The 26756-nt window shown below is 38.3% G+C and overlaps 1 protein-coding gene across 4 annotated transcripts in view; it reads left to right on the forward strand.

The window, feature by feature from the left end:
• SDCCAG8 (serologically defined colon cancer antigen 8) overlaps positions 1–26756 on the forward strand; it is a 246914-nt gene that overhangs the window by 65216 nt on the left and 154942 nt on the right. For all 4 annotated transcript variants that reach the window (XM_025361809.1, XM_025361824.1, XM_025361831.1 and 1 more), the window contains 3 exons: positions 9133–9285; positions 19836–19970; positions 23000–23116. In XM_025361809.1, the coding sequence (XP_025217594.1) occupies positions 9133–9285; positions 19836–19970; positions 23000–23116 (405 nt within the window). The remainder of the gene's footprint in view (positions 1–9132; positions 9286–19835; positions 19971–22999; positions 23117–26756) is intronic.

The following is a 26756-nucleotide window of genomic DNA, read 5'->3' on the forward strand; positions in this document are numbered from 1 at the left end:
AAGTTGTGACAACCGAAAATGTCTCCAGACATTGCCAAATGTCCTTTGGAGGGCAAATTTGCCCCCATTTGAGAACCACTACTTATTAGAGCATTTATCAAAATGTATTATTATTGCTTATTTGTCCGTATCCTTCATTAAACTTTTTAAAAAAAATTCAGCTTTTATTTTCGGTACAGGGGTATGTGTGTAGGATTGTTACATGGTGGACCCAGGTATTGAGCATAGTGCCCAGTAGATACTTTTCCAGCCCATGCCCCCCTCTCTCCAACCCCAAGTTGTCTGCAGTGTCTGTTGCTCCTATGCTTATGTCCGTGTGTGCACAACGTTTAGCTCCCATTTATAAATGAGAGCATATGGTGTTTGGTTTTCTGTTACTGCATTAATTTGCTTAGGATTATGGCTTCCAGCTACATCCATGTCACTGCAAAGCACATGATTTCATTCTTTTTTGTGGATGTATACATTCCCTGGTATATATGTACCATGTTTTCTTTATCCAGCCTGCCATTGTTGGGCACCTAGATTGATTTTATGTCTTTTTTTTTTTTTTTTTTTTGAGACGGAATCTTGCTCTGTCGCCCAAGCTAGAGTGCAGTGGTGTGATCTTGGTTAACTGTATCCTCCGCCTCCAGGATTCAAGTGATTCTTCTGTCTCAGCCTCCCGAGTAGCTGGGATTACAGGTGTGCACCATCACGCCAGGCTGATTTCTGTATTTTTAGTGAAGACGAGGTTTTACCATGTTGGCCAGACTGGTATTGAACCCCTGACGTCAAGTGATCCACCCGCCTCGGCTTCCCAAAGTGCTGGGATTACAGGTGTGAGCCACCATGCCCAGCCTCCATGTCTTTGCTGTTGTGAACAATGCAGTGATGAACATTTGAGTTGATGTATCTTTTTGGTTTAATGATATATATCCCTTTGGGTATATACCCAGGAATGGGATTGCTGTGTTGAATGGTAGCTCTATATTAAGTTCTTGGAGAAATCTCTGTTAAACTTTAAAATTGTCACCAAGCCAAGGGCTTGCTTCCCTATGCACATAGAAGCCAATGCTATGGCCTTGGCTTTTAAGAAAAGAAAAGGCTTTCTTGCAAGTTGACTGGCAAGGAGGCAAGAGGCCACACTCAAATCTGTCTCCTCATTCTGCAGCAAGATCAGGAAGATTGGTCTCAGAGGCATTTCTGAGTAGCCCCAGGTGATACCGGTGCAGCCAGTCTGCCAGGCTGGTGGTATTCACAATGAGGAGGTTAAACATCTCATGTACCCCACAAATATATGCATCTACTATGGACTCAACAAAAATGTAAAATAAAATAAAAACAATTAGGAGGTTAAAGCTTTTTCCCATTGCACATGCCTGGACTACATGACTTGCAATTTTGGCTCAGTGCTATCTGTAACAACTTAAACAATGGTTAATCAGTTTGCGCTAGTCCCTTGTTTACGGAATTTCTCCATCCTGATCACCATTAAATCCATAGCATCTTGCATAGATCTCAGCACATAATAAATTGGTACTGAGTAAATATCCACTGAGGAAGGAAATTGCAACTCAGTTCTCACTAGCACTTTACAATTCCTTTATTCTTATCTTTCCAGCTTACCTACTTTGCCAGCAAAAGTACCCAGTGAAACTTAGGCCCAATCACACTTTTTTTTTTTTTTTTTTGATGACTATTTGAGCCTCCTAAGCATTGCTGAAGGAAGTCATTTTAGAAAGCCACTTAATAGCTGGGCGCGGTGGCTCATGCCTGTAATCCCAGCACTTTGGGAGGCTGAGGTGGGCGGATCACGAGGTCAAGAGATCGAGACCGTCCTGGCCAACATGGTGAAACCCCATCTCTACTAAAATTCCAAAAATTAGCTGGGCGTGGTGGCGTGCACCTGTGGTCCCAGCTACTCGGGAGGCTGAGGCAGGAGAATCGCTTAAACCCGGGAGGCGGAGGTTGCAGTGAGCTGAGATCACGCCCCTGCACTCCAGTCTGGCAACAGAGTGAGACTCCATCTTAAAAAAAATCTACTTAATGAATTCCACTGAAGAGTAATCCTAGTCACCTTCAGTGGTTGTAGGTACTATTGAACAATTCTTTTCTCTGCAGTTGAAAACCTTATATGCTCTAGCCAGGAACTCCATTTTCCTCACTTCCAACTCCACTGCTGGCACCTGACTTTCATCAGATGACCTGCTTCACACTTGACTAAGGACCAACTGACAAGAGCCTCCTCAGCATCTTCTCATCCCTCGAATGCCTCCTCTCCTTATTTCTCCTTTCTTTTCTGGCCCTGTTATTTCCCAAGATGAACATCTTTCTCCCCATTTTTGATGTCTCCCACTTCTGTGTCATCACATTTTTCTGGCGTCCTTTATCCTTTCCTCTTCACTGTTTTTCCCTCTCATCCTGCCCACAGCCTTCATTTAAGTAAACAAAAAGCAGCTTTGCTGTGATCATCTTTCACTCCGTTTATTACTGTCCATTCCTCATTTCACTGGCAGACATCTCACAACAGTTGTCCACCCTGGTAGCTTTTCCTTTCACTTCTGAGCACATCGCAGCCAGGCTTTGAACGAACTGTAGCCTGATTTCATGTTGCTGAAGTGCTCACTTAATGATCACTGGTCACTTCCTGATTGCCAAACCCAGTGACCTCATCTCAATCCTCACTGGACTCAAACTCTATAGATTTGGAACCCTGTTAACTCTCCTGTCATAACATATCATCTCTTTCCCTTGATTTAGCTGATACATTACTCTCATGGGTCCACATTGTACCATTCTTGTCCACTCTTAAGTCTCTTTTAACTTCTTTCTTGTTTTCCACAAGTCTGAAGTGTGGATGTTCCTCAGAGTTAGTTCCCAGCCCTCCTCCCATGTTGCCTTGACTTCCTGGGATTCATTTCTCCTCACGTGGCCAAATATTACCAGTGAATATGCCCACATTATGCCTTTAGCTTTAACTACTCTCCTGAGCCCCAGCCCTAGTGTTTTACAGCTACTAGATCTTTTTTATGGATGACACACTGCTGGCGTCTGAAACTCTACACAACCAAACTGTTCATTGGCTCCGCCTTCCCATCTACCACTCCTTTTCCTTCTACCATTTTCTCTGTGATCGTCTTCAAACAAAGGCAGCACCATCTTGACCGCAGCCCTGGCTTGCATTCTTTAAAACATCTTGGTTCTTCGCTATGCTTGCTCTTGACATTCCATCAGTTCCCAAGCTCGCTCTCTCTCTCTCTCTCTTCAGCGTCAAATTTCTATTTAACTATGCCTACCTTTTCATTCTTACACCACTGCCCTGGTTCAAGTCTTCACATCTTCACATGCTCTTTTTTTTTTTTTCGGAGACGGGGTCTAACTCTGTCACCAAGGCTTGGTGGTGTGATCGTATCTCACTACAGCCTTGCACTCCTAAGCTCAACTGATTCTCCCTCCTCGGCCCCCAAAAGTGCTGGGATCACAGGTGTGAGCCACCGTGCCCAGTGGTATACTTCACGTATTCTTATACCAAGTATGCAGACAGTTACATTAGCTTTCTAATTGGTTTCCCTCAAATTTCATCTAATTCCAGCATACTTTTCACAGTGCTTTCATAACATTTATAATTCCTGAGTTACAAATCTCCCTGTTTAGGTAGCTCCCCTCTTGCAGTAGAATAAAAGGCGAATCTGGCCCCACTCCAACGTGGCTCGTCTTCTCTTTCACTCTCTACTCTTTCACTCTACTCTTTCATACCACCTTCACTGTTGCCAGAACATGACCTACATTTGGCCATTTGCATTCATTTGCTCAAGGTGTATTTTTCTGTCTTGTATTAATCTGTGAAATATCTATTCCATCTATGAGGCTCAATTCCAGTGGCAGTCTTCCCAGAAGTTTTCCCCAGCCCCTTCTTGTTCGAATTAACTTCTTTTTCCTCTATATTCCTGTTGATGTGGTGTATAATTTTGGTAGTTGTTTACACAGCTTTCTCTACCAGCAGACCTTGAAATCAGGTCTGTGACATCTATCATTGTATTTCACACATGACCATTTACGTCTTAATTAACAATAAATGTTTGTTGAATGGAAGTCAATTATTATTAATGTGAAGTTTTGTAATTAATTTTTTTAAAAAATGTAATGGCTGAGAGCAAGCAACGCTATTGTTCGTTAGGAATCTATAGCATTTTCAGTAAATTAGTAATAATGAATGCAAGGACAAAATGTATTGCAAGTCTAGTAGTTTTTATCTGGAAGGTATGTTAAAACACATTAGAATTTTTGCTTTCTGAGCGTATTAAAAAGTCAGATGGCATACATATTTTAATTTAAAACCCTACTACTTACATTACTGAGCGATGAAATGGTTACTTTGTTTAGTTCCTTGACGTTTGTTGCCATCTAGTGTGACATTTGGGTATCACATGCTAAGTAGAAGGAATTACATATTTAACATTCATAGTGGCAGTGAAAATGCCTAAGAAAATAAATACATAACTTGAGAAGTGTATAATGCCATGCATAGATTCTTGTGTGGAACTATCTTGGATAAACTCCCTACTCTTCCACTTTCTAGGTCTCTGATTTGGGCAAGTTACTGAATATCTTGAAGTACCAGTTTCTTCAATTGAGTGATAAGAACCAATTAAAATGTATTTAGAGGGTTAAATAATCCATATATGCCACTTAGCAAAGTATCTGGCACATAGTAGGTGCTCAATAAATGTTTTTGTTTGAAAATGGAAGTTGTCTCAATTGGTGATAATTTTAAAAGAGGAAAAAAATTCACCTGGGACTAAATAGTGAGAAAAAGTAGAGGCTTTTGCAGTGACACGTTGATAAAGCTACAAGACACCTTGATAAAGCTACGAGAAGCAGATAAAAAGGTTAACCATGCCTTAGGCCTGCCTGCTTGTGTTGGGAAGGGAAATTGTTGAGAGGTATGTGGAATGGCCTGAAGGTACAGGCTGTGGCATGAAGTTGCCATAAGCATATCTATAATGACGTAACCCTCTAAGGAAAAAAATTTTTTTTTTCTTTTTTACTCATAACAACTTGAGCAAAGTATTTACTGCAAATTTGCTAAGACCTATCCTGCCACATACCTTCATGGGTAAGTGGTGTGAACTTTTTTAAAAAGTTAATTATTATGTATACATAATAATTGTACATATTTATGGGTTACATGTGATATTCTGAATATTAGTTTTTAAAACAGCAACCTGGTAGGTTGAACAAATATTTACAAAGACTTTTTTCCCCCTTTTGAAATATCCAAATTATTCTGTTTCTTGGATTACAGGGAGTCAGAAAGGCAGGAATTAGAAACCTGGATTAAAAATAAAATCAGAAAAGCACTGAGTTGTAGTCACAAGTATAGAAAACAATACTTCTTGATAGGCATGTTATCTGTCACAAAACAAAAACAAAGTATTAAGTATCTTGAAAAATGGTACATAGGGATAGACTGGTAAATTTCTGGTTAGCAAGGGTTTATAGATTAAAATCAATAGTTTGCATTATTTGTAAGTTAGATGCTTGATAATCTTTTTAATTTTGTGGGCTTTATTATTACATAAAAATAAAAATGTTTATAAGCCTTAAAGTTCATGTTCACAGGTGTGAGCTGTATAATTTCATAAGATCTTAATTCCTTAGTTATGAATTATTCTGTCACAAAGATTTCTTGAAAACTAACCCTAGCAGTTGGGAAGGACTTTTATATGGTCTACAATAGGTCTCCTGTTTTAAAATTTTAGTTGACTAGATATAAATTTTGTTTTTGAAAATGTTTTGACTGCCTAAGATAGTAGTGCCTACCCTTTGGTTTAATAAAACCAGGACTGGGAATATCAAGTCCAATAAACTGTGTTTGAAAAAAATGTTAATATGTCAACATAGAATGACCACAGCTAAAGAAATTTCCCAGAAAAGAAAATGTACCTTCAGGAATGAGTCTGCTGGATGGGGGGAATGTATAATTCCCCAACTTCCTAAGACCTGAAGCCATTTCCACCAAGGAAAGGGCTGTGTTCAGGGAAGGGAGAGAAGCCAGGACTTGGGAACTACTGAGAGAAATGACAGCCGCAGGCCCCAAATTAAGTTTGTCACCTGTAAAGATCTATCATTTAATGGCAATTGCCCGTGTATAGCATTCAGTTACTATAAAGATCCATCATTTGATGGTAGTTGACTTTTTACTGACTTAGCCTTTGAGAAGTTGGTTGCTATGTCTTTACTGAATGGTTATGGGGTACTCAATCGACAGGGATTCTGGAAAATAGGAGAAGAAACTCTAGAATTAAGAGAAAGCTTTAATGGAAATAGTGTATAAATATTTGTTTACTACACCCAAATCTTTTAGTATGTGCGGTCCAGTTGAGTTATCTTTAGAAAGAATAAATCATTTTTCTGATTCCAAGTGTTACTATGCTTTTCTATTTTCTTCATTGTGACCGAGCATATATGTTAAAATCAAAGCAAATAAAAGTAAAAGCTGTTTTTTTGTTTGTTTGTTTGTTTGTTTTTGAGACGAAGTCTCGCTCTGTCACTCAGGCTGGAGTGCAGTAGTGTGATCTCGGCTCACTGCAAGCTCTGCCTCCCGGGTTCATGCCATTCTCCTGCCTCAGCCTCCTGAGTAGCTGGGACTACAGGCACCCACCACCACGCCTGGCTAGTTTTTTGTATTTTTAGTAGAGACGGAGTTTCACCGTGTTAGCCAGGATGGTGTCAATCTCCTGACCTCGTGATCCGCCTGCCTTGGCCTCCCAAAGTGCTGGGATTAAAGGCGTGAGCCACCGCGCCTAGCCTTAAAAGCTATTTGATAATATGGAATTGTTGGTTACATGCTAAGAGACATCAATAACCATTTTTTTGTTTGTTTGTTTGTTTTGTGTGTTTTTTGGGGACCAAGTCACGCTCTGTTGCCCAGGCTGGAGTGCAATGGTACCATCTCAGCTCACTGCAACCTCCGCCTCCTGGGCTTAAGCAATTCTCCTGCCTCAGCCTCCCTAGTAGCTGGGACTACAGGCACGCACCACCATGCTCAGCTATTTTTCGTATTTTAGTAGAGACGGGGTTTCACCATGTTGGCCAGGCTGGTCTCAACCTCCTGATCTCAAGCAGTCCACCCGCCTCAGCCTTCCAAAGTGCTGAGATTACAGGCGTGAGCCACCGCGCCTGGCCAATAACCAGGTGTTAACCTAATATTTGTAATCAGTGTTGTGTTGCTCATTACTCATCATCAACCATTGGTGGTGGCTAGTCTTAATAGAGAGAAGACCATCCACAAAACCAAGGCCTTAGAAGTGGTTGTGTTTACATGATTTTACAGCTTCTCACTTTGTGCTTTTTGCTGTATCATCCTATCTTGGCATTACACCTCTTATCGTGCCAGGATTATTTACTGTTGCTTGTTCCTTAGTTGATTGAGTTCTTTGAATTGATTCTGTAGGTGCCTTTCATGGTAGCCTGGTTTTGGATCTTCAGTCTCTTCCACTGTTCCTATACTTAATGATGTTGACTCCTGAGTTTTTGTTCAATTGAAAACTTTCTGATTGGATATATTGGTTTATATTAAGTAAGCATTTTGTCTATTCATACCAGTAGTATTCATTATATCAGGGAGAGTTATGAACATTTACTAGATTCATGTGAAATATTTTTCGTAAGAGCAATTACATTTTGAATCACAAAAGTAACTAATTCGTATTTCAAGCTCCAAGGGCTTAAATTATAGAAAAAGTATGCCTTTTCATTTATTTTAATATCTAATTTAAAATTTCCTTTGCCAGGCATTCTCAGCTGGAATTTGGACTTGGGACTAACTCCCTAGAAGAATCATTTTTACTCATTGTATTTGTTTATTAGTTAATCTGAGACAATTGAATTTTACCTTTACATTTTATGCCTGGGAGCATAGAAACTTTTCAGAAAGACCAAAAGAAATTGGAGTTTAATGCTTTCCAGATGAAGAGAGGAAAATTCACATATCCTAGATATTTATTGTCTGAATTTATTATAGCTTTCACCAGAGGGAAGCATAACTATGCATAAAACTTACAGTGCTTACTGAGGCCATTTCAGTCTCCATTAAAATCAAATGTGACTATGAAATTTATAATCACATAGCATGTGAGTTATATGAGACCTGGGGTTCTTTCTACCATTTCAGGAGAAAAGAGAGGTTGTGTAAGGTGGATATTGTATATAAGAGCCACTGGAATAAGACTATAAGATGCTATAGTACTTTACTTTTATTAGGATTTTAAAAAATTGGGATTTTACTATGCAATCTATGTATGTAACTAAATTACATTTGTACCCCATACATTTATACAAAAAAAGACCTCTCCAAATTGGGATTTTTGAAGTCATATTTTATTATTGGGTGTTAAAAATAAAGATATTGTAAAAGTGGCCAAAAGGACGTTAGAGAGTTTTTATTTCTGGAAATGCAGAGTGGGAAATTTACAGTAAAGGACAGTTATGAACTTTACCAGAAATAGAAGATCCGCATAAAACTAAGTAGTGAATACTATCTTGAGTCTTTCCATTTAACTTATGATTATTACATAATTTTTACTTCAGTTGTATGTTTAAGGGGAGTGAACTAAATTTTCTCTTGGTTATATTTAAGGAAACTTGATTATTATATAGTATTAAACAAAAGATGCCTGTGTGTAATGATATATTCAACATTTCATTGTAGTATTTTGATCTATCATTTGAAGTATTCCAATAATTTTTAACCATGAGCAAATAAGAAATGAGTTAAGTTGGATGCTTATGTATTTCTTGTAGTAGAAACATGATATGTAATTGAAAATATTCGAGCACTTAGTTTTCCTGGTTCCCTTTTTTAAAATTCTGACTCATCTGTGGCCTTCATCAAGGTTCATTACCTGAATTTTGTCATTGATTAATTAATATGGCTTTAATCATGAAAACTGAACTATGTCAATACATGTAACATTTGGATACTCTCTTAGGTCAATAAGTGGTATTGATAAACAAATACAAAATTATTCTAATGGGCTTTATAGTGAATTTTAACTATTTTAAATATACTTAAAGCTTAATTATCTCATTTTCCCCATATTTTTTCCAAATTCTAAACTCCTCTTTCAATCTCTTCTATCCTGGCAGGCTTTAATCCAGTGTGACCAGTTGAGGAAGGAGCTGGAGAGGCAGGCGGAGCGACTTGAAAAAGAACTTGCATCTCAGCAAGAGAAAAGGGCCATTGAGAAAGACATGATGAAAAAGGAAATAACGAAAGAAAGGGAGTCCATGGGATCAAAGGTACTTAAGGACTCTGCTGTTATCCACATTGCAGAAGAAAGGTTTTTTACGATGCCACTGATGATTCCATAGGCTGGAGTTCTTGAATGAACCTTAAATTTTAAAATTGTTACTATGTAAGTAGTTAAATTTCTTATAATTTAGAGTTCATAAAAATGTTTTATCATTTCATATATTTCTCAATAGTTTGTGTTGATCTTTTCAGATAAAATAATCAGTTAAATTCCATAAAATGAAATTACAAAATTTACTGTAAATCCTGCCATTCTGTTGGATTCCCTCTGTCATGTTTCCCAGAGGCATGCTATGAAGATACCCAGATTTTATTTCAACCTTGGCTAAATCAAGGAGAGATGACTCCCCTGCTTTATCTCCTACCCCTAAATTAAACCTGCAGAAGATGAAAACACTTGTAAGAAACTGAGTAACCAAGAGAAAGTGATGATGCACTCTGTATGAAATCCGTTCTGACAAATTACATGATGAATAATGATGGTAACCAGATGAAGAGAGAAATTTAAGGCGAAAGGAACAGATAGCATGAAATGAACAGTCTTTGAAAAAGAGTTCACAAACTAGAATACAGAGTTGAGTGGGACCTAGCTTTAAAATTGCTGACTAGACTCGAATTGAGCAAGTTGTGGTCCATCAAGTAACCAAAACAACTGCGTGACATGTTTGTTTTGAAAAGTGGACTCACAGTTAAATTCTATGTTGTTATAAGATTCCAATGTATGATAATTAACTCATTCAATCAATATATACTGAGAATGTACTGTGTGCAAAGCAATGTGGAGGCCTAAAGATATGTATAGAGAAAAATCACAACTTCTGCCCTGTGAGTTTTAAGTCTTAATAAGAGTAAACTCAGGCATTTTCTGTAAATGTCCTTGTCTTCTTATCCATTTTTTAAAATTGTGTCTGTCAAAACCCTACTACCTACCTTCTCTGCCCTGGATTGGTGATCTCAGCTGGTAAAAATCGCACAGCCTTGCAGATGACACAGCTGTAGACTCCAGGTCTTCGGTGTCCATGGTTCTTTCAGTGCTTTCTAGCAGTCCTCTTATGCCTTCCTCTCTCTTCTTCATTCCACACTCAACAGATATTAACTGGGGGGGCTGGGAATGTTGTAGTCACAGGAACGATGCAGTTTCCTCATGAAGCTTACAAACTCGTAGGAGAAGTAGACATTACACAAATATTTTCATAAGTGAGTTTTCGATCATCATTGCGATAAAGCCATAAGGTTCAGTTTAGGATACCGTGGACATGGGTAACAGGAATCTGACCTCATCTAGGCAGTCACGAAAGACTTTCCTGAGAAAGAGATGTTGAAAATGAGACCTGAAAGCATTGACGAGTGGTCAGGTGAAGAGGGGAAGAGGGTTTCAGGCCCAGGAAAATAACATGTCCAAGACTCTGGACCTGGAAAGGATCGCACTTTCTAGGAATTTGGAGAAGGCCCTGATGGCTGGAGCATAGAGGGAGAGGAGCAGAGTAGTGGGAATTAGTTTGGAGACTTATGTTGGGATGGAATCATGAATGGCTTTAAAATCCATATGAAGGATTTTCAGTTTTGTCGAAAAAGGGATGGAAAGCCATTGAATGGTTTTGAATTTGTCAGTGTCACGATGCCATTTATATTTGAGAAAAATCATTTTGTCAATGGATTGGAAGGAGAAGCAGAATCGATGCCTGGAGATCAGCTGGAGGTGATTCTCGTAGTCCAGGTATGGAAGTGGTTATTGCAGTCCAGGTCTGGAGGCGACTTTCGCGGTCCCGGTCTGGAGGTGACTTTCGCGGTCCGGGTCTGGAGGTGACTTTCGCGGTCCGGGTCTGGAGGTGATTATCGCGGTCCCGGTCTGGAGGTGACTTTCACAGTCCGGGTCTGGAGGTGACTTTCACGGTCCGGGTCTGGAGGTGACTTTCGCGGTCCGGGTCTGGAGGTGACTTTCGCGGTCCGGGTCTGGAGGTGACTTTCGCGGTCCCGGTCTGGAGGTGACTATCGTGGTCCGGGTCTGGAGGTGACTTTGGCGGTCCCGGTCTGGAGGTGACTTTCGCGGTCCCGGTCTGGAGGTGACTTTCGCGGTCCCGGTCTGGAGGTGACTTTCACAGTCCGGGTCTGGAGGTGACTTTCACGGTCCGGGTCTGGAGGTGACTATCGCGGTCCGGGTCTGGAGGTGACTATCGCGGTCCGGGTCTGGAGGTGACTTTCGCGGTCCGGGTCTGGAGGTGATTATCGCGGCCCCGGTCTGGAGGTGATTATCGTAGTCCAGGTGGGAAGTGATGGTATCTTAAATGCATTTCTTTAAAGACTGTTTTACATCACTTGTTCTTCTCAAATTCTCTATAATACCACTTTTCCTCTTATTCTCAGCAGAGAGCCTTACTTCTCTAACACAGAAAATTAAAGCCACTGGGTGATGACCACCTCAACTATTTATCTTCCTCATGCCTTAAAATAAATTTTCACCTGTATTCCAACCCAGTCTGAATGGGAAAGGCGTCTTCCTAATCCTTTCCGCTTCCCATGGACGCCGTTTCCTTCACCCCCTCGAACTCATTCCATTTGTTCCCTCCACTTTTCTGAATCAATCTTTCCTTCACTACAGTCACTTTCTTATCCTCAGGAAAATACTTTCAAATGTCTCTTACTGTTGAAAGAAACAATCTTTCTTCTAATCTGTGGTTCTTAATTTTTGCTACACAAGAAGTTCTAAAAATCTGATTGTCCAAACAGTACCCCAAGCCCATCACATCAAAATGTCTGAGAGTAGCATTCAGGTGTCAGTATGTTTGAAACCCACCCAGGTGATTCCAATGTGCAGCCAAAGTTGGAAACCACTTCAGTAATTCCATCTCCCTCTTTGACTCTTTCTCTTAATAGAGTTTCTTGAAAGATTTGTCCATACATGTTGTCTTTATTTTGTCACCTGTCACTTACTTCAACTTCCATGCCACAGCCAATGAAATTACCATTGCTATGTTCACTGAAGATCTGTTTGTGCTATATTTATTGATATTTTTTCTCCTTAAAAGATCCTCTTTCCTTTTATGATTTCTTTGAATTCAAATTCTTGATTTGGGAGAATGATGATGTGTGCTTTTTACATTACTCTGAGTTTAAAGTGCCTTTGAGGCAATAAAGGAGACACATCCAGAAAACAGCTTGATAGGAGGTTCTAGAGTTTAGCAGGGAGCTAAAGATTTAGGTGTCTTTAGCAGTACTGTGGCTTGAGTTCCATGTATATAGCCTTAGGACCTAAAGCTTCAGGACTAAAGCTATTTGATTTCTAAATCCTTAACTGTACACTGAGCTCCCAAACCAGCTTTACTTTCCACCTTCCCTATCCCAGTGGACCCACTGTTTATCCAGTTATCCAGCACAGAAATCTTGTCACCCTTTTCTCCCCCATCTTTCTCACCCCACACATCTCATCATCACCAGGCTCTAAGACTTAAGCCCCTGAGCATTTACATTGCCCTGTCTCTCCGTCCTACTGCTACCCATATCTCATCCTTGGATGGTTCCTGTAGCCCCTGTGGTGTCCTTGCCTGCAGTCTCACCTCCTTCGTATCTGTTCTCCAAACCGCCACTGGGACGATCTTTCTCAACATGTCAGGCTCTTGCTTTGAAATCCTTTCACGTCTCCCTGCAACCTTGGATAAAATTTAGAATCCTTTATCATTGCATGAAGACTCTACAATATTCTTCCTCTCTTTGGCTCTCAAGTCTTATGTTCCTTCATTTTTCTTCTTTGCACCCTCACCACACTGACCTACTTGTACTTCCCCAAGCATGCACATATGCCTACCTTCCATACTGTTTTTTTCAGTGCAGGATTTTGCGTATGCTTTGCCCCCTGCCTAGAGGAATCCTCCTCTGCCCTCTTTCACTGATTCTTCAGAGTTGTTTGTTTGTATTTGAGACAGGGTCTCACTCTATCACCCAGGCTGGAGCTCAGTGGGGTAATCACGGCTTACTTAGCCTCAACCTCTTGAGCTCAGGTAATCTTCCCACCTCAGCTTTCCAGGTAGCTGGGACTACATAGGCGTGCCACCATGCCTGGCTAATTTTTTGTGTTTTTTGTAGAGACAGGTTTTTGCCATGTTGCCCAGGCTGATCTCGAACTCCTGGACTCAAGCAATCCACCCTCCTTGGCCACTCAAAGTGCTGGGATTGCAGGCGTGAGCACTGCGCCTGCCCAAGAGTTTTTCTTGGTACCATCTCCTCTCAGTGCCTCCCATAACTGAATTGGGATGGTCTCCTGTGGGCTCCCATAACTGAATTCATTACAAATTCATGTTGAATAGTTTGCTTCCCCTAGTTCAGTGAGTCCCTTGCATGTAACATCCTCAATGCCTGGCACATTCCTCTCATATAAAATGTGCTCAGTATATATTAGATGAATGAAGGAATGAATTACAAGGAAAAGAAAAAAGTCCCTATGCCATTGAGAAGTTATGACTAAAATGCTGAGAGTTCAGAGGATCAGAACTGATTGTCTGCCAGAGATCGTGGAAGGCTTTATGGAAAGGGTGGCATTTTAATTGAGCTTCCAAGAATAAATGGGATTTAGAAACACAAAGTATGGGGGAAGGAACGCCACCTGTAACCAATATGAGTAAGACATGGAAAGGAGATTCAGTTACGAATTGAGTGTTGTGTAAGAGAGAATGGCATCAATAGCAAACACCAGCTATTGTTCACACCTAGGAAATTTGTATTTTTTGGTTGTTTGCTGGAAACCATTTGCCTTGCTGAGTAGTTCTACTGTGTAGAAGTACGTTGATGAGAATTCCTGATAAGAAAGGAAAAACGAAGGCTGAAGTGTGCCTGGCAGTGTTCCAGGTACCTTCATATGTAACAGAACCTCTCTCTTATGCTGACGGTTGTTTCATGAATAAAGGTGGTGACAGAAATGCAGCACAGTTTTTATTTATCATTTATTTTTAACTTTTAGATTCAAGGGAGTACATGTGCAGGTTTTTTACTTGGTTATATTGCATGTTGCTGAGGTTTGGTTTACAAATTATCTTGTCACCCCCTACATGAACAGAGTACCCAATAGTTAGTTTTTCAACCCCTGCCCCGCTCCCTGCCTCTCCTCTCCAGTCATGCCCAGTTTCTGTTGTTGCTATCTTTATATCTGTGAGTACCTAATGCTTAGCTCCCACTTGTAAGTGAGAACATGCAGTGTTTGATTTTCTGTTCCTGCGTTAATTCACTTCACACTATGGCCTCCAGTTTCATCCATGTTCCTGCCAAAGACCTGATTCCATTTTTTATGGCTGCGTAGTATTCAGTGGTGTATATGTACCACATTTTCTTTATCCAGTCCATTCTTGATGGGCACCGAGGTTGATTCCATGTCTTTGCTCTTGTGAATGGTGCTGCAGTGAACATGTGAGTACGTGTGTCTTTTTGGTAAGACAATTTGTTTTCTTTTGAATATATACCCAGTAATGGGATTGCTGGTAGAATGGTAGTTCTCAGTTATTTGAGAAATTTCCAAACTGCTTTCCACTGTGGCTGAACTAATGTATATTCCACCAACAGAGCAGAAGTGTCCTTTTCTCTGTGGCTTCTCCATGGTCTGTTGTTTTTTGACCTTTGAATAACAGCCATTCTGACTGGTGTGAAATGGGATCTCATTGTAGTTTTGATTTGCATTTCTGTGATGATTAGTGTATTAGTCTGTTCTTGCACTGCTATAAAGAAATACCTGAAACTGGGTGATTTATAAAGAAAAGAGGTTTAATTGGTTGATGGTTCCGCAGGCTGAACAGGAAGAATGGCTGGGGAGGCCTCAGGAAACTTTCAGTCATGGTGGAAGGGAAGCAGGCATGTCTTCTGTGGTTGGAGCAGGAGGAAGAGAGAGCAAGGGGAGGTGCTACACACTTTTAAACAGCCACATCTTGTAAGAACTCACTATCATGAGAACAGCAAGGGGGAAACCTGCCCCTACGATTCAATCACCTCCCACCAGGCCCCCCCTCCAACAATGGGGACTACAATGTGATGTGAGATTTGGGCTGGGGCAGAAGTCGAAACCATATCATTCATGAGTGATCTTGAGCACTTTTTCATATGTTTGTTGGCCATTTGTGTGTCTTCTTTTGAGAAGTGTCTGTTCATGTCTTTTGTTCATTTTTTAATGGGGTTGTTTTCTGCTCGTTCAATTGTTTACTTTCTTTTTTTTTTTTTTTTTTGAGATGGAGTCTTGCTCTGTCGCTCAGGCTGGAGTGCAGTGGCGCGATCTCGGCTCACTGCAAACTCAACTTCCCGGGTTCACACCATTCTCCTGCCTCAGCCTCCCGAGTAACTGGGACTACAGGTGCCCGCCACCACGCCCGGCTAATTTTTTGTATTTTCGGTAGAGACGGGGTTTCACCGTGTTAGCCAGGATGGTCTCGATCTCCTGACCTCGTGATCCACCTGCCTCGGCCTCCCAAAGTGCTGGGATGACAGGCGTGAGCCACCACGCCCGGCCAATTGTTTACTTTCTTTATGGATTCTGGATATTAGACCTTTGTGTGATACATAATTTGTGACTATTTTCTCCCGTTCTGTAGGTTGTCTGTTTACTCTGTTGATAGTTTCTTTTGCTGTGCAGAAGCTCTTCAGTGTAATTAGGTTCCACTTGTCAATTTGTGGGTTTTGTTGCAATTGCTTTTAAGAAGTTAGTCATCAATTCTTTCCCAAGGCCCATGTAGGACTGAGTGTTGTATAAGAGAGAATGGTATAATAGCAAACAGCAAACACCAAACAGCAAACAGCAAACCTAGCAAACACCAGAATATGGTGAAGGGTAAGAGCCCAGTTTCATTCTTCTGCATATGGCTAGCCAGCTATCCCAGCACCATTTATTGACTAGGGAATCCTTTCCCCATTGCACATTTTTGTCAAGTTTGTCGAAGATCAGATGGTTGTATGTGTGTGACTTTATTTCTAGGTCTGTATTCAATACCACACATTTCTGAGCTAGAGTCATTGAAGATGCTTTTGTCCCTAGGAAGCCCTGACATTTGTCTCAAGATCCTGCTCTAAATAAAGATGTGTGAATAAAGAGCTGACAGTGGTCCTAGCACTGAGGTTCCAACTCTCATCAGGAAATGGCAGAAAATGGTTTTGAAGTAAAAGGATTTAGAGTTGAATCCAGCTTGACCTTTCTGTGACCTTGAACAATTCACTTAACCTCTCTAAGTTTCAGAGAAGTAAATGAAGTTAATATATCAAGAATTGATAGAATTAAGTGAGATAATGTTTAGAAAATATCTAATATAATGTCTCACTTACCATGGGCATTTAATAAATTTTAGCTTGTGGCTATTGTTTTAGAGAAAGAGAGAAGGAGCCTTATTGGATAGAATTCTTGGCCCTTCATGTTAGTAAAAGCAGACAGACTTTTATATAAAGCCCAGCTTTACCTTTTACTTATTAGTTTGAATGAACTTGAGCAAGTTACTTAGTTTTCTGAATCTCATTTTTTCAAATAAAATTAATTTAATATAATTCCTTCTCTAGGGGATTTATTTTTTATTTATTTATTAGAGACAGGGTCTCACTGTGTCACATAGGCTGGAATGCAGTGGTGTGATCATAGCTCATCATATCTTCCTACTACTTGGCTCAAGCAATCCCCCTGCCTCAGCTTCCTGAGTAGCTAAGACTACAGGCATGTGCCACCGTGCCCGGCTAATTAAAAAATAATTGTAGAAATGGGGTCTCATTATGTTGCCCAGGCTGGTCTTGAATTCCTGGCAGTCCTCCTGCCTCAACCTCCAAAAGCTGTAGGATTCCAAGCATGAGCCACGCTGCCCGGCCTTTCTAAGGGGATTTAAAGAGAGAATGCATATCACACTGCCTGGCACAAGAACATAATGACTAACCAATTAATTATAACATTGTAAGTGCTAGGTAGTTAAAGTTTGTGCTAGAACAAGAACCTCTGCTTTCCTAACAGTAGGAATACTTGTGAAACTTACAGATTTTCTTTCTTTCTGTTTTTTTTTTTTTAAATTCCTCCCTTACTTTTCTTTTTTTAAAGAATTCCATTTGTGTGGGAAACTGTAGGAGAACAGATGCCTTCTACCTAGACAGGTTTGAATCATTCCCCATCAACAGTACTTGCTGTGAGTTTGTGTGTTATCTTCATTAATGGTCCTTGGTTGCAGTGAGCACTCAGCTTTGTTAGTTCATTCAGCCATTGATCATTTATTTATTGAGCACCCCCTGAGGTCCACACATTTTCTCAGTTGCTTTCCTTGACAGTATCCATTGTTAAAATCCTTAATTCTTATCTCTTGCATAGGGAGTACAGCTTCATACCATGTTCAATACACTAGGGACTGCTCTGCAGAAATTTCTATCAACCTCTCCCAACCTGGGTGTCCTTGTCTCTTCCTTGCCCCTGTCAAAGTTTAAAGGACTTACCTGATGTCAACGTCCTGGACATCCAGCAGTGTTGCAGCTGTGTCTGTGTTACTTCTGGCTCTGCAACAGATGTGGATGGAGAAGCTCCTGCCGTGTAATGTTGACTTCCAGATGGTGGGCGTGGGGAAAAAGAAGGTGTGACAACAGGAGGGGAGACCTCAGAAAGTGCACGACAGGAGGTAGCAGACAGGTAGTGGGCAAAGTAAGGAAATGACGGGTGGCAGAGGGAGGAATCCTAAGGAACGGGAGAGATTTGTGACATGCCTTAGAAGAGAAATGGACTAGAATTTATAATTAGCAAAATAAAAGTATATTTACTTCAAAAACCAAACAATGTTAAGATGTTTACCGTCAGTTATATATGTCCACATAAATAAGTAAAATATGATTTTTAGTAGCTGGTAATTGAAGTTTGTTGCTGTCATATGGTTCCAGAAAAGCTAAAATTACACATTCATGATATGTGTACTCATGAACTCAAAATTTTAAATTAAGAAATTAAATTGATATTTTTGATTTGTTATATTTAACTTCTTTTCAACCTTAGGTTTATATTGTAATGTGCTCAAGAATATTTTTTTAGTTTGTTATTAGTAAAACTAATTGTATGTGAAAATTAGATTTGTAGACAATCCTTTGATGATAGGGACATCTAAACAACCATAAGTCAAATATACAATTCTCCACTACCTTCAGAGAAGTTAATTAATATATCTGCCTAAATTATTTTCATAGGGTAAACTTTAGCTAGTTCTGTAGTTCAAAGGCAGACACCTGTCTTTGTTTGATTGATCTAAGGGTCTTAATTTACTACAACTTTGGTTCAATGTTGATTTTTATTTTTATCATAGAATTTTAGTAATTGATTTAAGTTATAAAACTGAATTCACACCCATGTCAGCATACAATGGTAAATTTCAAACATCATTATTTAAAATGTGGGACCAGTTCTTGTTTTAACAGATAAAAATTGATAGATATTCCTATATATTTTGCTGCTTCTACATTTTAAAAACTGCCAGTACAGTAAGAAATTAAGAGCCTAGAAGAGCGACTTCCTGGATAAGAACAAAACGTAATTGGAAACCAAAAGCTATAAAAGATAAATCTAAGATCTAGAAAGCATTTCTAATCTTGAGAAGAAAAACTAAGAACCTAATATCCATAGAGTCCATTGGAAAGCCATTTATTCTAATTATTTATTCATTCGTCAAATATTCGGTACCTCTTGAGGAACTTCTACTCTAATGAAGAAACAGACAACTAAAAATAGTGGGATGAGTACTGTGGTCGAGGTACACAGAGGTTGTGGTGTGACGGAGGTATATATACTGAGATTGTAGGAGCACATGCCATAGTGATATTCAAAACATTAATCTCTACAGTGTGGGAAATAGTGAGAGTGGACACAGGCTACAAACAACAAGCATGACTGTCCTAGTGCACACTAGCTGAATATCAACCCTGAACATGGGAAGGGTCACCTATTTTGTGCTGGGAACTGGAGTCAAGGAAGACTTCCTAGAGGAGAGGAGATAATGGCTGAGCTGAAACCTATAGGAGAAATGAGGGAGAACTAGATAATAGGGGGTCGGTTGGGATTTTACCAACAAAGGGCACTGCACAGAGCCTCGTCTTTGTTGGTTTTGGGGGAAGGGTAGTGGGACCCACAGCAGACCAGTTGCTCTCTGTAAAGAACTTCCTCCCTAACTCTCCCCATCTGTCCTTTTATACTCTCCATGTGGAAGAAGGGTTTAAGAGTTGTCTGCTTCTGTATCTCCTCTGAATGTATCTGTGGCACGCTGTTTCATAACTTAATTGGGTGTTTGATATCTGTCACCTTAGGGTTTCAACCAACACATTGATTTTATCACCTTGTTATACATTTTTCAAACTAAGGTTAGAGATCAGGGGGATGAATAGGAGAGAAGTACATATTTCAGTTCACTGGGCATAGGTGAATAGAGGAAGGAGAAAAATGAACGTACCCAATCCACAGAGAAATGGCTCACAGAGCCCAGTGACTATGCTGAGATGCTATTAATTCAAGAAAGTTTTGGTATTTGTTTTGTCAAATGACATTATTGTTTAGAACTTTTATTTTCCCTTACAGATGTTGATCTTGTCTCAGAATATTGCCCAACTGGAGGCCCAGGTGGAAAAGATTACAAAGGAAAAGATTTCAGCTATTAATCAACTAGAGGAAATTCAAAGCCAGCTTGCTTCTCGGGAAATGGATGTCACAAAGGTACAGAAAGAGATTTTAGTGTAATCGTTACTTAAGGAAATATTTTCTTTGAAAAATGTTTTCCTAATGTACAAAACTCTTACTGTTATCAGGAGGAAGTTTGGAGTAGAAAAGTTTTGTGATTTCAAGAATAATAAAAGACCACCTAACAGTTACTCAGCAAACATTCAGTTACTGTATGCAGCCCCTTAATGGGTATTGCATGTACAAGGATGAATTAGACACACGTCACGGCCTTGAAGAGCTTAAGGGTTGAGTGGCGGAGACAGACTTACAAATAAATAAGAGTTATATTACTTCAATTATTGAATATTTGATAAATCTCATTTTTCTAAATTAATTACCAGTGCCTTGTTTTTACCATAGATAGCATAGGGTTGGTGTTTACAATAATTGCCAAAGACATATATTTACAATTTAAAAGGTGTGCTTGACATAAAAAATCTTCCACTTCCTACTCCTTTTCAGACTTGGTCATTAAAATAAAGATTCTAATACTACATGATCTTATTGTATTGGTGCTTAAATTTATACTTGAAAATACTACATTGTCTGTGCTATGGGCGTCACTGGTTCGTGAATCAAGAACTAAAATGTTTAATGGTCTTTACTGGCAATGATTAAGATACATATTGTAAGAAATACTAGTAGTCCATCTAGATTTCAATAGTTAATTGCTTTAAAACAAAGAAACTAATAAAATCAATTTATTTTTTACCACTAAATATATAGATAATTTGCTTAAAATACTCCTTCCATGTTGCCTTTTATTCCTCAATGTATTTTCCAAAATTTTGACATATTTGTAATGCCATTGTTGCTCTGTAATTCAGTAATTAAAATTAATTTTAACATATATTAGGAAAGGGAGCCATTTTCCCCTTTTTCTTGAGTTTCTATAATTCTCCATTTGCTTTTCAAAATTCCTACTAGCTAATGTACAAGTGTAAGAAGCTCAAATTTTTGTGTGGAGATAGGGTGGAAGTGAAGGAATTAGTTCAGAAGGATGGGAATGCTTAACCTAGATTTATAGGTGAAAGCTATGATGAGACAGTTTTCAGTTGTTAATAGAGAGGCAGCTTTCTGTTGAAGTCGGTACAGCAGAGAGAGAGTTCTCTGTCTCAAGAACTAGCTGAAAGGACATATGTATGCATCAGAAGAGTGATTAGACTAAATCGCCTTGAAGTTGCTTCCAACGTGGAGATAATGTAGTTCTGGTTCAATTTAATGTGCTAATTTATTTGAAAAAGAATTTCAGTGTTGTGGATAAACGTAGCAAATGCTGAACTGAAAGTAGTAAAGCAGGGAACCGTAGGAGTAAAATGAAGGGATGAAATAATTTTAAATGTAACCTGATGCTTAAACAGTTTTTACCTAACAAGTTTGTATTGGTGTTGGGTTTTAAACATCATGGTTGTATAATCATTATCTTCTGACATTATCAATTCAGGGTTTTATTCCATTTTATTCATAGAAATAAATAGTAATTGTGAACAAATGAGAAAGAAAATAAAATATGGCTCCTCTCATTTTTTTTCCTGTCACTCTGAATTTGTAATTTTTATTTAGGTCTAAAATGAATAGTTTTTATAAATTTATAATTTTTGAAATGGGAAGAATAAACTCTCGCACACTGAAGGCATTTGAACTTTCAACAGAATTTTTAATAAGTTCGTTATTGTTCTAGCTTTCTGAGGGCCACTGGGGAGAAGCCTGTTGACTTTTTCTTCTGTCTTGTCACCATAGCTTTTAAACGTAGATTATTTTTAAAGTTACTTTTTAGGTTCTGTTTTGTTTATTTGGAGACAGGATCTTGTTGTATTGTGCAGGCTGAAGTGCAGTAGCTATTCACAGACACTAGCACAGTACATCGCAGTCCTGAGCTCCTGGGCTGAAGCCATCCCTCCGCCTCAGCCTCCAGAGGAACTGGGACTACAGGCATGCACCATTATGCCCAGCTTAAATGTGTATAGGTTTTATACCTTAGTCTGTTCTGATACCTCAGTAATGATGAAACTGATTTCTAAAGTTTCCAAAATCGTTATTTTTGGAGAAATATCAAATACTTGAAAAGTTTCAAGAAAGCATAACCATGAGATAATATATTAAGAGCCATATATTTGTAAATTAGAAGCCAGCTTAGCTGACTTCTACATTCACTGAACTTTCCATAGGTTCTCAGTTCTCTCAAAAGGCCCATAATCTGCTTGTTTAGATTTATCTGCTAATAACACCTTTCAGATATATTTCCGTGTCTGTAGCAGCCCTAGATTGGAAAAAATAAATAAAACAAAGTTCTTAGTGTTAAGTATAGAGGATGATACGCAACACTTTTAAGATACTATGTATGTTCATTATTGATGTTATATTACAATTATTTCCTTTTATATTGAATGTTACAGTCGTAAGTGCATAGTCTGCTTAGTTCCAGTCTATGGCTTTTGCCAGAAAATCTTCCTTAACTTGAATACCTGGCATTGTGTATGATAAGATGACATCTGCAAGCCTTGCAGTCAATACTGGATACTACAGACCTAAATATCAATAGTATGTCTATCAGCAGACAAAAATTCCTGTATACGTTTCCTTTTAAAGAGCATAACTGATGAAATCTTTAAAAGAAAACTTTGTTATATAGAGTGAATGTTTAACTGTATCAATGTGAATGAATAATAACATAGCTTAACATTTTAACTGCTAACTTTACCTATTTAAGGGTTAGATGATAGTGCATTTTGGTTGATAATATGCAATTGAAACCGTTATATAAAATAATCTTGGGCACATTACTTAAATTCCTTAGTTATGCATTTATTTATCTATAATTTCAAGTTGTTAGAATTAATAATCCCTAATGTTGCTTCTGAATCTTAACAGTCTACGTTGAGTATTCTAGTAGAAAATGGCATTCTTAGAAAAGTTTTGTTGTATTTTATCCATATGACCTCTAGGGGGCACCAAAGGATCTAATTGCAGGCATTGCCTGGAAGATTCCAGCAGGTAATCATCCAGTTTTTACAATCTAACAGGTGTGTGGAGAAATGCGCTATCAGCTAAATAAAGCCAACATGGAGAAGGATGAAGCAGAAAAAGAGCACAGAGAGTTCAGAGCAAAAACTAACAGGGATCTTGAAATTAAAGATCAGGTAAGAGAGGACACAGCATAATTGCAGCAATTATAGATATGAGTAACATTCTTTCTCAAGTTGATGTTGTTTTATTCCTAAGTTATTTATTTGTATTGTTTCTAACTAATGGGATGATCCAGTTTATACTGTTAGGAGAATTTCTTTTATAGTTGCCTAAAATTATCACCTTTCACATGAAATGGTGAGAATACAACAGCAGGCATACACAATTCCAATCTGACAGGTCATAAATATACATTTGGATATGTGTATCTATTACTTACAAAAGTAAAAAGAAATGTTCTAATGCACAGTTTGAACCTAAAATATACATACATAAAGTTCTTGAAAGATGCCAACTTGAATCCAATTTTAAATGAAAAAGTTTAAAATTCGTAAGATGAGATGAGTTGATATGTAAATATGTCAATCAAATTGATTGTTGGCAGAGTGAAACCAGTTTTAACTGAGATAACCATGAATACGTTTGTTCATGAAGCCTAAATACGGTGACATTAGAAATGTTAGTGGATAAAAGCTGCGTACTTTAATTTCAGTTTGAACAGATGTTTTATGTTATATCTTTATTGAGATGAAGTAGATACTCGAATTTTAGTTGACAACATGGTTAAAGTTTTTAGAGAGGCAGTTCTAATAGGCTGACTTTTGATTTTCTATTTTTATGTTACAGTACAGGGCCTTGAAGGTTTTCATTCTTTACATTCAATGAAAGCAGGTTGTTTATTCAATGAAAATAATAAGACTGGGTTCTTAGGGTCAATAGTTTAAAATAATTGTTTTAGAATTTAGAAGGACGTTGCTCCAAATAAATTTTTTTCAAATATGTTTCTAGTTCGAGGTTTTTCATCATATTTTCCAACATATTTTCTCTTTTGAGCCAATGAAGTCTTTACAACAAATGACGCAAAGACAATTGGGAAAAGTATTGAAAACAAAAGTGATAATGAAGATTAGTACAAAAAGCTTTTCAAGTCATAACTGAAATCCTTAGTACTAAATTAAAATCAACCAAAGTAAAATTCTGCATTTGAACCACTATATTTGGTGTTGTGGTAATGGGTTTTAAATTTTCAGAAGACTTTTAATTATTAACATGTGCAAATAATGAAACATTTTATTTCATCCAGTTGGGGGCGTGCCTGATAGTGGAATGGAAAATGCTTTCTATCAGGGACTGAAGGCCTAGGTCTACTGAGTTTATCACAGATAACTTTTCTTTCCTAATATATTGTAATTTTTTTAAAGGAATCATATTGGCATACTTTTGGTCTTTTGTATTATTTGAGAGCATTTTGACAGCATAATATTTTGGACTAACTGGAAAAATACGTCAGGAAAGAGTCTCAGTTATTTAAAATTCCATTATAATTTTCTAGAGGAAAAAAAACCCATCAGGAACAATAAGAGTATAATATCACTTGTAAAGGAATAACTTGTTTAGAAGCATTTGCAATAGTAGAAGTATTTGCAGTATTAAATCTCATTTTAATTAATCCGTGATGGTATGGAGGCTAAAGTTGCCGGATTTACAAGGAGCAGTTTTCATTTGTAACCATTTTCTGATAATAGTAGTTTTCTGACAATAGCAGTTTTCATAATGACATTTAGTGGGTTGTTTTTAGATAGAGACTGCCTTTTTAGGAGAGTCACAGCTTTAGGAATAAGACCTCTGAACAGTTACAAGATGTTTGTGATGTGATGTGATGTGATGTGCTTGTTACCGTTTTTTTCCCAACAGAATGTGAGGAAATCTTATAGGTCCTCTTTTAACTATTTTGTATTGAACAGACAGTTTCAGAAAAGAAAGTAGTGGTGTCTCATTCCATGGATGATTTGGAGGAGCAAAGCAGCAATTGTTCTTTGGTCTTTCAGCCATGACCTGACCTTCTGTCTGTGAGACCAAAGAACTACTTTGCTTGGCCACCATCTGCACTCAAGAGAGAAATTTACATTTAACTTTTAAAAGCGGGGCATGTTGAGCATTTATCTGAAATGCCTACAATAATAGAAAGTAGATTAAATGTTGAAGTGTTGTGCATCTTACAATTCCGCATCACAAGCAGGCTATCTGTAGGTTTGCAAACAAGGTGTTCTTCATAATATAGTCATTTTATTCATGTTTTAGTTCATCTGACCACTTGATACATTTTTTAAGTAGGTGGGAAACTGTGAGATTGGAATGTGTGAGAACAAGAGCCTTTTTGATGTATACAAAATAGGGCAAATGGTTGACCACCAAAATAATTTTCCTTGTGACCTGAGCCTTGGCTCTGGCATAATTAGAAGGAAAGGTTAGGAGAGTAACAATGACAGCCTCTTCCACCCACTTTCTTCTTTTCTTCGTTATATTGTGTCAGGAACCGATGGGCGGATTATCCTTCCCATCAACTCCTTTGTATCTCTTCAGCTTAGATAATTCCTGTCAGCCTCAGAGGATGCTTCTTGCACCAGAAAAAAAAAGGCATTTGGTATGAAGGAGAATGTGAAATATGCACTGTGATTTTTATTAGAAAATTTTTTAGGCAATGGTTATACACACACTCGATCAGGGGAATTTAAAAGCATATATGAGGGTACAGGGAATATTGTAATGGGTCCTCACATTTCCATCACCTACACTCATCATTTTTCCAATCCTCTTCCACAATCCTATTCCATCTATCTTACTTTTTTTCTCTCCACTTCTGTCCTCATCATCACCTTCATCTTCTTTGTCGTGTTTTTTCTGTTCCACCTTCTCGTCTTCATCTTCTTCCTCTTCGTTTCTGTCTTCTTCCTCTACCTCTTTTTCTTCTTTTGCAGAAGTATTTTAAATGGATCTCAGACCTTATGTTATTGTACTCATAAATACCCATGTGGATCTATGAAGGATATTTTTACATACTATGTCATTATCATACCTACCAATCTTAACAATACTTCTTTAATATCAAATAACACCCAGCCTATATTCACATTTCTTTGTCTCAAAAATGTTTCTTTTACAGTTGGTTTATTCAAATTAGGAAAACAAGTATGTTTTTGTGTGTTAGAATGATCTGGTGTTACCCTTTTTAATAGGAAATAAACAGAACTCTTAGTAAAATTTCATCTTTCTTTGTTGTTGTCTGTTACATTTTGTACATAATATTTTGTGCTTTATTTTTATAAAATGGCTCATTATCATTCTAAAGAGGCATATATTAATCCTACAGCAAACTATTTGAAGGAAATGGCTACCACGCAGCATTCCTGATAATCACATCCCAAAAGGAGCTTCCTAGCATCTGAAACCCTAAATTCATCATTAATTTCAGAGCCTTGTATTTAAGATTTGGAAATGTTGCAGGAAGCGCTAACGTTGCACGGATGAGCTGACCTGAAATCAGTGATGCATACATAGAGTTTTTTGTCAACTTCCCTTTTGGTAAATGAATCTCAGAAAATGATTCTTTATAGCCCCTAACCTTTGATTAGGACCCAGTGCAAAGTGAAAATACAGGACCCTTTTGTTCAGAAAGCAGGAAAGAAGTGATAGTAAAAAGAACTAAAATATAAAATATTTTCCTTTCTTCTTCAGTCTGTCTGTCCTTGCCCCTCCTCCCTCACCAACCCAGGCTGGACATGCCTCTTTTTATTTGCTATTTGATGTTAGGCT

This window comes from Theropithecus gelada, chromosome 1, assembly GCF_003255815.1.
Source record: "Theropithecus gelada isolate Dixy chromosome 1, Tgel_1.0, whole genome shotgun sequence".
Taxonomy (NCBI): domain Eukaryota; kingdom Metazoa; phylum Chordata; class Mammalia; order Primates; family Cercopithecidae; genus Theropithecus; species Theropithecus gelada.